The 14,259-nt window shown below is 36.6% G+C and overlaps 1 protein-coding gene across 2 annotated transcripts in view; it reads right to left on the bottom strand.

Annotated features, from left to right (window-relative positions):
* MTFR1 (mitochondrial fission regulator 1) overlaps window positions 1–14,259 on the bottom strand; it is a 56,570-nt gene that overhangs the window by 26,061 nt on the left and 16,250 nt on the right. For both annotated transcript variants that reach the window (XM_081070456.1, XM_081070455.1), the window contains exons 2-3: window positions 11,126–11,268; window positions 4,706–4,804 (exon numbers count right to left, since the gene is read on the bottom strand). In XM_081070456.1, the coding sequence (XP_080926582.1) occupies window positions 4,706–4,804; window positions 11,126–11,191 (165 nt within the window). In that variant the 5' untranslated portion in view covers window positions 11,192–11,268. The remainder of the gene's footprint in view (window positions 1–4,705; window positions 4,805–11,125; window positions 11,269–14,259) is intronic.

The following is a 14,259-nucleotide window of genomic DNA, read 5'->3' as shown; positions in this document are numbered from 1 at the left end:
AACTTGAAGCTGAATGGCACCCTCTACAACTAAGATTGAAAGGACAACAACTTGACTTGGAAAAAAGTCCTGGAAATACACACTGTTCCCCAATAAAGTCCTGTTTCCCTTCCCCAATAAAATCTTTAAAAAAAAAAAAAAAAATTATTGCTTTGGGGGAAGATAAGGGTGCAGGCAAGAGAGAAAACAATTTGTATCAAAAGAGTACAGATTTAAGAACCTAATCCCGAGCAAACACAAAACTAATAGTAAGCTTTCACAATAGCAATGTTTTACATGTGGTGGAATAACTGCGGTCAGAAGAGAAAAAAAGTGTAAGCTTCAGCAAGTACACTCTCAAGGGATATGATCAAAGAAAAATCAAAAATTAGATTTTTGTACTTCTCCTTTACGCATTTCAGAAATTTATCCAAGTAAGTCAATAAACAAACATATTCAGTAAATGGATATCTAACATAAATAACCTTACTGAAGTACGTATCACATCTGATCTCAAGAGACTGAGAAATCTGGTAATATTCTCTTCCTAATCATTACTATAAAACAGAATGTATATTAACATTCCTATACCATTACAATAGGGCGACGCTAAGTGTGTTACATGGAGATCCTTGAACAGAAAGGTCCCCAAGCCCTGTGGAAGCTCCCAGAACATATATTAATGGGCTGTTTTGTACGAGCGAAAGATCGTAAGAGTAAAACCTGAATGGTGCCTTCCTAAGGTGCTAGCTCATAAAGATCATCTGATCATAATTCTTTGTTTAGAAAATAAAAATTTGTTTCAAAACAGTTACTAGTTTCTAGTTTGACTTTAGGATTTCTTACTTTCCCATAAAAGTTACAAAAATTGCTGTTTCCTTCCCAGATATTTCTGTTTATAAAAGGAAGCAAAATGATACTTTAAAAAATAATACTCAAAAATATTGTGACAGCTTTTCATCTTATAGCGTAATTAAATATCAATTATTTCTCAAATTTATATCTGTAATACTTCATTTATTAAACATGAAGTGTTGCTTTTTGCGTAAACTTAAAAAAATTATTTCATGGTCTTAGCTTGCAATTGTACTAAGCATGGATTCCATTTAACCACTGAAATAATACCATGTCTGTAACTTGTGCCCCATGAAATGAAAGGGTTAATGATAAGGTCAAAAACCAATTACAGAACCGATAAGATCTATGTGATTTCTAATGGTGATTTATGTCACTAAAAAAGAAGCCTAGGGCCAGCCCGGTGGCTCAGGCGGTAGGTGCTCCTACTCCTAACGCTGAAGGCTGCCGGTTCGATTCCCACATGGGCCAGTGGGCTCTCAACCACAAGGTTGCCGTTTTGATTCCTGAGTCCCACAAGGGATGGTGGGCTCCGCCCCCTGCAACTAACAACGGCAACTGGACCTGGAGCTGAGCTGCACCCTCCACAACTAAAATTGAAAGGACAACAACCTGATTTGGAAAAAAGTCCTGAAGTACACACTGTTCCCCAATAAAATCTAAAAAGAAAATATTAAAAAAATAGATGCCTAACGAAGTCCCTGGAGAAACCAAACTCATTAAAAATAAAAAATAAAACTGAAAAAGTAATAATACTAATTTTTTTAAAAAGCCATTTCAGTTGTTGCTGCATTTCAGTAACGACACTAAGCAACATAAGCATGGAATGGAAGGACAACTCAATTAGTAAAGTACCAGTTAAGGTGAAGTGTGTACAGGCCAGGGGACTTATGATACGCATTTCTTTATGATTTATGATTTAGACGCCACGACTGACATACAGGGATGACTGATGGGAAGTTTGAAAAAGAAAAGGCCAACTTACTGCAGATTCCAGCAAGGTCCTGTCCTACAATCACTACTATCAGTAGAAAACAAAACAAAACAAAACAGTGAAGGGAATAGATTTTACCCCCAATATCAAGGACGTTATAAAATTTAAAATTAAAATTAATGCTTATAGATTTATAAGTATCCAAGTTCCTTTCAGAAAGGATGAAAAACATTTTATTCAGAACAAAAATTCAGCAGTAGCATTGTATTTTTTACTATTTAAGGAGTTTAATTGAACATGTTATACAATTTATCTAAAATTCATTTATACTTCAAGAATTTTACTAAAGTAACATCAGCTAATTTAAAACATTCTGATAATGTAAAACTATACCAAGGTAATTGATTCATTTAATAAAACGAATAAAAGAAAACACAAAGCATGCACAGAAGTTGAAATACTTAGAATGAAATATTAGAAGAATAAACACATTGTCCTCATGTGACTTTTCATAAAATAAACACCCTGGTACGAAGAACAAGGATGCTCTCAGTTTCTTGGCAAGAGGGGTGTAACAGTAAGTAGACTCAGTCTATTTTACCACTGTTTGTTTATAGCCAAATACAAAACATGCATTCTTAAAAGCAACACAGGACAGTAATGATCTCTAGCTTTTTTGCTTACAGACTTATTTTTTTCTTTCAATTCCTACCATAGTAAGGAAAATTGAAAACAAAATTTCTGTTTTAAAATGGTGACATACAGTGATACCAGAAGGCCAAGCAAGAGGTATGTACACCTGTGTAATCACACTAATCAGAAGAATGTAACACTCAAATATTCTAGCCAAGATTCAGCCACTAATGTTCTGAGTAATATAGTCACTTTTTAAAAATTGAGCATTTATTAATCCTTTCTATTCATGCCACACCTAGAATGGGGAAGGGGAAGCAAAGTGGGTGAGGAGGGAAAGAGGAGAATGAAAGGGACCAGAGAGACAGCAGGAAGGAAAAGGAGAGTGTCTATCTCAAAATAACCTATAAGGTAAGAAACAGTATCCCTGGTTCCAACTGTGGATCCCTAGATCCCACTTTCCATGGTAGTGTTGACCCGTGTTGGACTCCTGGACAGTTCAAATACATTCCCACAAATGAGCCAGAAAAATAGCAAACATGCATTTTCTATTTTATTTCTCTAAACAGAACCTTCATGTTTTTTGAAGACTGCATTTTTAATATTTCTCATAGATGTAGTAAAAAAAGATATAGAGCAAAAATATGATTTAAAGTATCTAAGTAGTAGATAAAATACCCACTTCAATACTGATGTTGAATTTGAAAAGACTCAGTACGCTACAAAATTGCCTGAAAGTAAAAATCTCACTATAAACATGTCTTCTGTCTTCCACTACGTTCTGAAGTAAGTCACCAATACGTATTTCTCTTACTTTACTGCTCTCCTTATGTTAACCCATCTCTTTTCAAATGCATCTTCTGTACTAAATCTAATATTCTTGTTCCGCTCATATCCTTTTACGTGACTAATAACACCGAGAAACAGAATCCTTCCAAGGAAATGAACTTGGCTCTAGGACGTCATCAGCCCACGACTGTCGAGGCAGACTTGGTTGCTACTAGAAAATGCTCGATTATCTCCATGTCCTGTTGCAGGTCTCTAGCTACATGAACACAAATGTTGAAACGAGTTCTCCTGCCACCAAATTTAGTAGATAAAAAAATTTTAATGGAATTGAGCAATCAGAAAAAAAATTAAACCTTAGTTAACGTTAAGAGTTACTTGAAAGAAGCTGACAAATAAAGCAATCAGTAATTTGTGTCTAAAATGAATTCTCAGAAATTATGCTGGAGAGACTACCACAGAATTCTTCATTCTGTTTTTTTTTTTTTAATGCCTATAGTTTGATAAAAATTACTTCCAATTTATCAATTTCTAGACTGATGCATAAAAGCTTTCCCAATTTGTAAGTGGAATTATAAGCACAATGAACAACATTCAAACAATAAACACTAATTCCTACCACTTACTTAGGAACAGATTTTTCACCTCTACCTACCAGGAAGAGTGATTTATGAGCATGACATGATATCAAGCTCACAGGGGCACTTCTGAGCTGTTGAATTATGAGTTAAATATACTTTCCACATACTAATCTATTATTTTAAATTGGTATTGATATCTGAACTTTATATTATTAAATGTTAAACTGAAAGGTTTTGCTGTATTATTGAAAAATAAGAACAAAATTATGTGATACATGTCTAACACTGTAACAATAAAGAACAAAAGCCCAATCAAGAAATAATTTATCTCCAAACAAAGAGTAGAGCTGCTCCTGAGCTGGTGCTAGAAGAGAAAACTAAGACTTGAGCCTCCAAAAGCAACCCTAATTCAGGGTTTGACTATCACCTGGTTCAGAGAACCACAATTACCTCTTTGTCTTAACAATGTTGCTGCCAAGGCAATAGTTCCTACCATTAATGCTCGGTTTAAACCAAGGATGAGAAAGCAACTTACATGGGATGCAGAGAAATTTAAAACTAAACTATGGGTACAGAGTAGCTGTTCAAAGAGAAAGGTGTAATAAAGGTGTAATAAAGCTGTTCATAGAGAAAGCTCCTAAAATAATGTAAGGCCTACGTTTGAGGTCACCTGGGAATTAATAACTGCTTGCTTATTATATGCTTCTAAATCCTCAAAAAGGTATTCTTACGAAGGATAAATGTCTTAAAAGATTTTGAATAACCACCTCACAAAGGAACTAAGATTAGAAAGACTTTACTGTGGTTTCCATCCTCTTTTATTTTATTGATAGTGGCATTAGTAAGGGGAAAAGGTTCAAAAAATACTTTTAATGCTGTCTTGCCTACTTATATTCCCAATATACATATTAATACAAACTTTTGAAATACACAGTACCTGAAACTGAACTCTTGGACACTGGATCAGAGATAAATTAGTACCGATTTTCCTTACAATACTTCGAGATGAACCATATGGCTTCCCAGACCAAAGTACCTGAGAAAAAGGAAAAATCAAAAGTTTAATTACAAGACTTACAGTATTGTTGTAATACAACGCACTGTACAATTAACTGCATAACATGCTGACACATTAATTATGGGATGAGAAACGTCTAAATGTCGTGGGAAATGAGCTAATATTTCTCAATTAAGAATTAAAGGAAAAAAAAAATAAAAAAAATAAAAAAAATAAAAAAAAAAAGAATTAAAGGATATATATTTCGCTGGTTATTAATGCAATAAAGTTCAATGTATTATACAAAAATATAGAAAAATAGTAATTGTAAAATAATACTACATTTTAAGTAAAAACTATTTTCATACTATTCTGCAAAGAAAAGATAGCAAAATATATATAGTATACTATATATTCTGTTGTATTTTTAGAATTTTATATACACATAAATTTTTTAAAACTATGAGCTACTTTTGCTATCATGGACTTTCAAAACAAATCCAAATGAGTACACAGTTCACAAATCTAATTTTGTACCATGTAGGCTGATGCATTTTGTTTGCTACACAAGAACGCATGGGGTGAGGGGTGCAAAATCCAGTTGTACTCTATATTTTTTGTGAGGCCGTGCCCTAGGGGAAAGGCGCCTTTCCCTAATTTAAACAAAGATACTAAAGGGGCTAGTGATGGCCCTAATGAGCAGAATTTCCCAGATGAAATCACAAGACACACAGGACATTACGCTATGCTTAAAGCAAAAATAAATCCCCAGAGCAGAAAGTAAACAAAAAACACATGTAGAATGTTAAATCATTACAAATTGTACCTTGAAATTTCTCCCCAAGTATATGATCTTTCCTTAAAGAGAAAACTATCCATCTGTTTTGAGTGCTACACTTGAAAGCCTGGACAGAAAAGGAGGTAGAGAGAGGTAGTATGCTATTACAGGCAATTTGAAAAGAACAGAAAGAGACTGATATGTCTATTACAGTTAATTCATTAAACTTTAACATTCAATTATATCCTAAAAGAATAGTTTCAAATCAGCTGAAATGTATTCTGAGCAATGGACACTGACCCCTTCCCTTCCCCCACCGGTTCAAGCGATTGTTTCTCAGACTCAGCTCCCTGGCCCATGCTGGCATTATGAGCCTTGCCCCCCCTTACCCCCCTCCCTGCTGAGGCAGTGGGTTGCCGCCTGTGGATCAGCCACTCAAGGCCGCTCATGCCAGCCCGGCCCTAGGTCGAGCTGTTGTTCACAATCTTAGCTGTAGAGGGTGCAGCTTACTGTAAGGCCCATGTGGGAATCGAACCGGCGACCTCGGTGTTAGGAGCACAGCGTTCCAACCACCTGAGCCACGGGGCAGTCCCAGACACAGACCCCCTTTTCAAAGTCACCCGATGGCCATTTTAATTTAAAGAATGGAATTACTGTAACATAAATAGTACAATTAAGAAATAAGTGTTATAAAGAGTGGTGGCTCCAACACATAGCCCAAACTAGACATTTAGACTATTCTAAAAGTATGAACAGCTCGTAAAATGAGCATAGAAGCAATCTGACTTCTTAGTTCTTAGGGTTTAGAAACCAAAACCAATTTAGGGATAATGGTATGAGTTAAAGTAGGACCATATAATACCTCTGGCATCTGCCTCAGCTGTTACAAAATTCTTACCATCAAGATGTTCAAAGTTTCACTATTACCTGGTAGAATTCCAGAAAGTACTATAACCTCCACTGCCTATTATAACCAACAAAAATATAACTCATATTTTGAAATACAAATTTAAAAAGGTGGTACAGATTGAAAAATTGGTCAATAGAAAGACAAAACATCAATATTGAAGTATGAATATTAAACAGAATATATGAGGCAAAGTTACTGTGACACTTAGAAGGAAATTACCTGTAGCTCTGGAACTCAAATCATGCCTACCATGCTTATACAAAAGATTTTTACTTTAATAGTGCTAATGACACATGAGGACTAAAATAAGGAAAACATCTGACTAGAGGAAAACGGGAAGCATCAGTTTCACAAAGTTAGCATAAGAGGCCAAGAAAAAATAAAAACATGGGCAAGTCACTCTACACGGACAGTATTTAAGCAAACTCTTTACCTTATACATGTTAACAGGTCTTGATCTTTTAAAAACAAATCCATAAAGCAACAGAATTTATACTATTTGGTCATCATTTCTCGAGTCTTCCATTTAGTCACAAGTCAAAACTCCCATCGGAGTAGTGGAACGCTACGCATCACAATGTGACAATTCCACAGTCTAAAGTGAATCTCCTGTCCCTCCCAGTAAGCAAAGATCTGAACTGGAGATGAAGAGGAGAACAGTTCACAAAAAAAACTTAGCAAGGATTTGCCAAGGTCAGGAACTAATGTTTCTGCCAGCTTCTAGCATTCCTTGCTATGCATGCTTCGGGGCTATTTCAACTATTACCTTCCCATCTGCTTAATATCAGAAGGAAAGAATACCAGGCGCCTTCATACAACACAAGGTAGACAAAGACTGAGCTTTTACTTAAAGGAATAAGCACACTACTTAGGCTTGTACAAATTAAAGGAAGTGAAAAAACAGATTGTTTTATGTGATTATTTTTTCAAGTACACATAACATACTCTAACATAATGTTCTTCTGTTACTTGTGAACTGCATAGAAGATAGCACCAGGAAATAGGAAGTGTCTATGCAATATAATGATTAGAACATTTAGAAAGGAGAAGAGCCATCCCCTGTACTAGATTATAGAAAAAAGTGGGGGGAAAGAGCAGCTAATTTCCAGGAACTCTAAAACTAGGTCTTTATTTTTCCTATTTAGCCCTCATGGAGGGGGAGAAATTGTCAATGGCTGTGAAGAAAGAATGAACAGATGGCACTGGGAAGTCACCACCTGTACACCTGGGAGGCCCAAGTGCATCTCCTGCCCTAACGGTGGCTGAACTGTGTCATGTCAGTGTACTTGTTTGGAGAAGGAAAGAGTTTCTCTAAAGACAAACTTTCATTAATATTTTTTCAGATGTAAGAAAGAAGAAAGCTGTCATTACTAGACAATTTGATGTTATTAATAAGAATTCATTTCCCTTAAAAAGCAATTAAATAACTTATTTAATAACTACTAACAATCTAATAATGAATCTGTGTGGCGTGTGTGCTTGCATGTCTGTGTCTATTAAGGATAGTCCATAACATTTAGCAACAGAGTTTAAAAGGCATGACGGCAAGGAGGAGGACAATAGGAAATTTTTTTTTAGTTGAGAAATGCTATTGCAGAAGTATTGAAGTGTGAGGCTGGAATCTGAAGCTGTCATCTGTCTCATCATGATGACTGCACTCAAGCTTTATGTGGTAATTCATTTGTTATGGACTGGTTTAATCTCCACTATTATTTGAGAGGCACCATTTAGCAGGAAAAAGTATAAACTTAATTCTAAATAAATACATTTTTCTCAAGATAAACTATGTAATATTAATGCAAGGGTTCTTATTCTGGGGTTCACATATCCGTGAAATTACAAGCAAAATTGTGTGTATATACAACATTTTTCTGGGAAGAATGTCCACACCATTAATCAAACTTTCAGGGAGTCTAGATCCAACAGTGTGTGAATTCTTAATTTCAAGGGAGCCAGGAGAATATTAAAAGTGTTAGGAGAGGGGGACAGAGATAGGAAGATGAAACTCTTAACAATTTCAAAATCCTCCACTGAAGATAACACTTCCTCCAGTTCTCTTCTTCCTTACTCTGAACTCCCAGCCACATTCACATTCTTTTCCCAAAGCACAAAAAGAGAACAAGGGTACAATTTTTTTTTAAGTATTACTGGAAATATATTACTAATACAAATTATATATTTGCTTTTTTCAATATAAAATACTGATATTGATCAGAATCACATTAGCTTCATATTATTCTTGCGTTCTCTATTTAAAAAATATTTTTGCTTCAGGACGTAAGTATAATGATAGACTGAGAACCAAGTTTGGACAGATGTGAATACATGGTTTTAAATTCAAACAAATGTTGAGGCAAATGGAAAGCAGTGAAAACACAGAAGGCATGACAGCATATAAGCCTGGCTTTAACAGTAGGCTCTATCACTTACTACCTATATAAAGCTGCTCCCTCCGTGCTTCCGTTTCCTCGTCTATAAAATGGAGACAATATCTACTTCCTGTGCCTATGGCCATTAAATGAGTTAAAGTATTTATATATAAGATGTCCTTAACAAATATTAAGTCTTTTCCCGTTTTTATTATAAGAGGTACTAAAGTACACTAAAATGAGGAAGGATTTTAGAATCAGAATTGGGTTCATATTACAGCTCTGCCATTTATTAGGTAATGTTGGTCAAGACAGTTAAACACTCTGAAACAATGGTTCATCATCTGTTTAAAAAAAAAGGTGTCATTCTAGTGAACATACATAATATATGTAAAAGAACTGGGCTGGTAAGCCAATCAGTGATAGCTGTTACGGTGGTGCTGATGTGTATAGTAAATACAAAAAGCTACTCATCACCAGATGTTCTCATGGTTAAAACGAAACCTTGATCTCAAAGGTTATACTTTTTTTTTTTGGCAGATAAAATACGTAAAGTATGAAGGCAGTTTCTGCTCTTAGAACACTTTTACAAACACAGTATCAAGTTCGTTTATATCAAACCACTGAGACGTTACATATTTATCATTGAAAGGTGAAGCTAAAAAGTTTTTTTGAATTTTCAGATGCCCAAAGGTAAAATCTTGGTAGACTGTACCTTTCTATTCTTAGGCAGCAGGCTGAGCGATCTTGTAAACTAAGACAGAAAATAAAGGAGCAAATTGCTTTATGTTAGAAGAAAACTTGTTTTATATAAATTTTCAGTTAACTGATTAAAGTTGATGATTATGTTACATTAAAAAATGATTTTGTTCATCTGCTATTAGTGGAAAGGGCCCTCAGTTGTGATTATAATATTGGGAGAAAGTTAATGTTCTGTTAGCTCGTTCATTCTTTGATAAAAGACACCCATTTACAGCTCAAAAAAAAAAGCTAAATAAAGTGTTATCTGTTCCTGAAAGAAAATCCTGTACTTTGCCCTCAATCAGCACCAGTCACATTCATCTGACTTGGGGCGCAGGTGTGGGGATTACAGAGCAAAACCAAAGGAAACTAACCTCTACTGAATAGACCTACACTATATACACGCCAGTGTACTGGGTGCTTTACATACAGCGTCATTTTACCCACATGCTAACTCTGCAGTAGTTCCTCTTATCTGTAAATTGTAGATGAGGAAAGTACCTGGCAAAGATAATTTCAGACCTAGGTTTGTTTGAATCTAGGACCTACATTATTTCCACTAAAGTATACTTCTTACTAAAATTGCAAATAAATAGAAATCATAAATTGTAAAGCTTCACTTTTAGGGAATCATAAGTAATAAACGCTTCACATTTTTCTGAAAGCAAATGATTCTTTTGCTGTCAGTACTAAAATGTTAATCACAAATAAGAAAGGTGGTGTAGCTGCATTAAGTGAAGTCCAAAACACAAGAAGATGTAACTAAAAACGATGAAAATGCTATTAACTTTACAAACTACTTTCCTATTCTTTAATCCTCAAGCTAATAATCCCAAAATTATACAGTTATATACAAGATAATTTTATTTGGTTCTTTGCTTTTTATCTCCAAAGAAAACAGATGTAACTTCAGGGGAATTTGAGGGGGTCTCACAGTTCGAGTTTTCCTTAAGATATTAAAAGACACAAAAACAAAAAAGTAATAGTGCATCAAAAATTACACCCATCTTCAAATTATGTTTTCTGCTTGTATCTTTAATAAATAAAACTTAATTCCATGTCACTGATGTCAAGACCAGAACATCTTTGGCATAGAATAACCATATTATACTAATCTTTTTCTTTATATCTATAGTTCTTATATTTTAGGAGACATGACTTACCTTTTACTTTAAACAGTTGTGTGACAAACTACATTATAACACCATTCAATATTAATAGTTCTACAATACTGAGTTGTCATATCTTAGTCAAACATATTTTATTCAATGGTTTCTATATATATTTAAGACTTTTTCACCCTAGTAACAAATGCATTGCTTTTAATAGTCAAATGAATATTGGTTAAGTTTTCAATGTAACCCAGAAAGTTACTCCCTTACTTGGGATGCTAGGTGAAGATTTATGTACTTTTAACATTTAAATAGGAAGCAAATTAAATAGTAGATAAATATACTGAATTCAAAATGTTGCGGTCATATATAGATTAATTTCACTTTCTCAGAAAAAATGCTTAAAACATCTAAATGTCTGGATTGTAAAAATGAATTTTGAGTACTCACCGATTGCATGCTTACTCCAACCTGTTGTACGACCATCCTAATTAGGCGCTTAATCCAGCCAAGCATTTAGATGGCAAAGTCTCTCCAAATTTGCATTTCAAGTACTTCAGGCATACATAGCAGCACATGGTCCATAAGGCACACTGAAATTTTTAAAATTAAATAATGATTATTTAGAATCTTTACTGTCTGCAGCATGTCTGACAAAGTAAGTCTAGTCTGAAACGTTTTAAAAGTACATGTGTAAATTTACTTAAGAGAAAACAATTTTGCTTGTAATCAGCTTTGAAAACACCTAATGATACAATTTCTTAAGTATTTTTTTCCAGTCAAGGTTCTTAGTTGGAAGCAACAAAAACCTACTTATGGCTAATTTAAGAAACATATTTATGAAAAAATATCCAGGAGATAATAATCTTAACATAATCTGACTTACAGGCTACACAGCCAGGAAAGACATCCAACTGTAGCAGAATTGGTCCTGGGAAGACACCACTCTAACTGCTACTGCCACCCCTGACAGAACAGTTTCCCAGGGCGCACTTTTCTGTCTCACTGGCTCCTGAGTTGCTGTCCACATTGATTGGCATTTACTGGCCAAATCTACTTGACTGTGGTTATAAGCAAGTTCTGTCTCCCACCAAAAATCATAAAGCAATTCCAGAAATATGGAACAGGAATTCAGATGCTAGAAGATCAAAAGTAACAACAAAAGTCCTTTCACACGCACTGGCACACTATAACCACTGGCTCTCAGCCCTCTCCATCAGTACACTGCATATCTGATAGAATTAAACTGCTAACTCGTAAGGTATAAACCAGTTTACTGGAAGTGTTGGTACCCAACGAGAAAGGAGTTTGCACCAGACTACAAATCAATGCACTTCTTTCTCATCAAGGTAGTCTTGATTAAAAAACAAACAAACAAACCACAACCGCTGAACAAAACAGTATACTTAGTGATACATTTCACTTACATTCTGATATAGTAAGTTCATCCCATCATGAACCAGAAACAAAGAGCTTGTGTTCTATACTTTGAAAAGAATTTTATGAACAATTACAGAGGATGGTGGTGGTAGATTAGTACCACAAATATACCAGACACTGGGTAAAACATGAACTAAAGAGTCAGGCCCTAACAACAGACGATAGTATGTTATAGATTCTAAACATTGGCAGGAAAATACAATTTGATAACTATGAAACGGTCATGACTAGAATTTTGGTGAGACGTATACTTTAATGTACCAATATCTATTATTGCTTGTAAGAATGAACATCAAGCATTAATGGGAATAAAAAATGTAAAGGGCTGAAAATAATGTTAAAGCTGGAAATGACAGACAAAAAAACTGATCAGAGGAAAAGGATGGTTTTATGTAGAATTTGAAAATCTGGGTTTTTTGAGATAGAAATTAGAAAAGTACACAAGTTTTAAGTGTCCAGCTTGATGATTTTTTTTAAACTAACTTTTTATTTTTTTTTTAAGGAGGGCACAGCTCAGTGGCCCACGTGGGGATCGAACCGGCAACCTTGGTGTTATCAGCTCTAACCAACTGAGCTAACCGGCCACCCCTTTGATGTTTTATACATGTATAAATCTGTGTAGCCACCATTCACATCAAGATATAAAATATTTCCAGAACCCTAAAAATTACCTTGGGCCTCTACCCAGTCGATATCCATGCCCCACCTATCTAACCACTAAACTAACTTTACAAGCAAATATCAGAATCTGTTGCAGAGATGGTACACTACAAATTAAAAATAAGGAAAGTTCTTCATCTGGCACCAAATGTTAGAATAAAGCTTTTTTAGGAAAATTGTCAGCTCTTAAAGGGTTGTGCACAAACTCACATGCTCCATGCTCTAGCACAGAAGCAGCAGTTTGAGAAGCGCCTGGGTCATACGAGGAATTAAACTAACTTCAGGGCAAGCATTGGAGAAGCAGGCCCTGGAAGGAACTCTCGGGACAGAAATGCTGGCGGATACCAACATTCCTTTGTTGAGCTCTCCTCTCACCTAGCTGGCATAAAATCTGTTAACTCTCCATTAACCTAATTAACACCCATCACCCTGCCCTGGCATTTCCCTGAAACTACTCCCATCCCACCCAAGTGCCTGGGCGCCTCGTCCAGCAACCCGAAACTCTACATAAGCAGCAGCCAGTGTCAGGCACACACCAGTCTCTCCCAAATGCCCTCAAGGCCAGCACAAGCAGTGACCAGCTTCTGCTCACATGAGAGCTCCTATCAAGTGGCCCCAAGGCTGGCACAAGAAGGATTGGCTTGGGCTCGAGCTGTAGCTCCTACCAAGGGGCTGCAAGCCCAGCACAAGTGGTGGCTGGCTGGCTTGCATCATAGCCTCTCCCAAGTGCCTCCACGCCCTGCACAAGTGGTGACAGGCGACAGTGAACAGCCACAGCTCCCATCATCACTCCTACCAAATGGCCCCAAGGCAGGCACAGCAGCAGGGACTCGGCCTGCACCACAGCCCCTCCCAAGCCCTGCCTCAGCTCACCGCCCTTCCTAAGAGGCTCCAGACCCAGCACACCCAGCCGGAACCACATCAGCGCTCCACCACCTATGAACCCAACAGGCTGCCCAGGCTGGTACCAGGGCCCCACTAAAGCAACTTCCACTCCTGCCAGCCCCCCGTACAACAGCTTGTGTACTGTAATCAGGACCCATCCTCACAGCCAGCTTCCCTGATGGTCAACCACACTCAACAATGTGCCCACAGCAGTCTCAGCCCAACCATAATAGGTGGGCACATGCAACCCACATGGGGACACCCCTGCAACACTCAGCTCTGGTGAACCGGGGGGACTGCAGCCTTGGGCCCCACAGGACACTGTCTAAAAACAGTCTTACAAGACATGGAGACACAGTCGATCTACCTATTACATAGAAATAAACAGAGACTCAGCTAACGTAGTCCAAATGAAATAATAGGACAAAACTCCAGGAGAGGAAGGGCGGGGGGTGGAGGGAAACAGGATGAAATGGAGATAAGCAATCTACCAGATAGAGTTCAAATGATGGTTATAAAGATTCTCAACAAACTCAGGAGAAGAATAAATTCAGGGGCCGGCCCGGTGGCGCAGGCGGTTAGAGCTCCGTGCTCCTAAC

Source organism: Rhinolophus hipposideros (assembly GCF_964194185.1).
Source record: "Rhinolophus hipposideros genome assembly, chromosome: 13".
Classification (NCBI taxonomy): Eukaryota; Metazoa; Chordata; class Mammalia; order Chiroptera; family Rhinolophidae; genus Rhinolophus; species Rhinolophus hipposideros.
The sequence above is the reverse complement of the archived record's forward strand: the minus strand, read 5'-3'. Positions and strand labels throughout refer to the sequence as shown.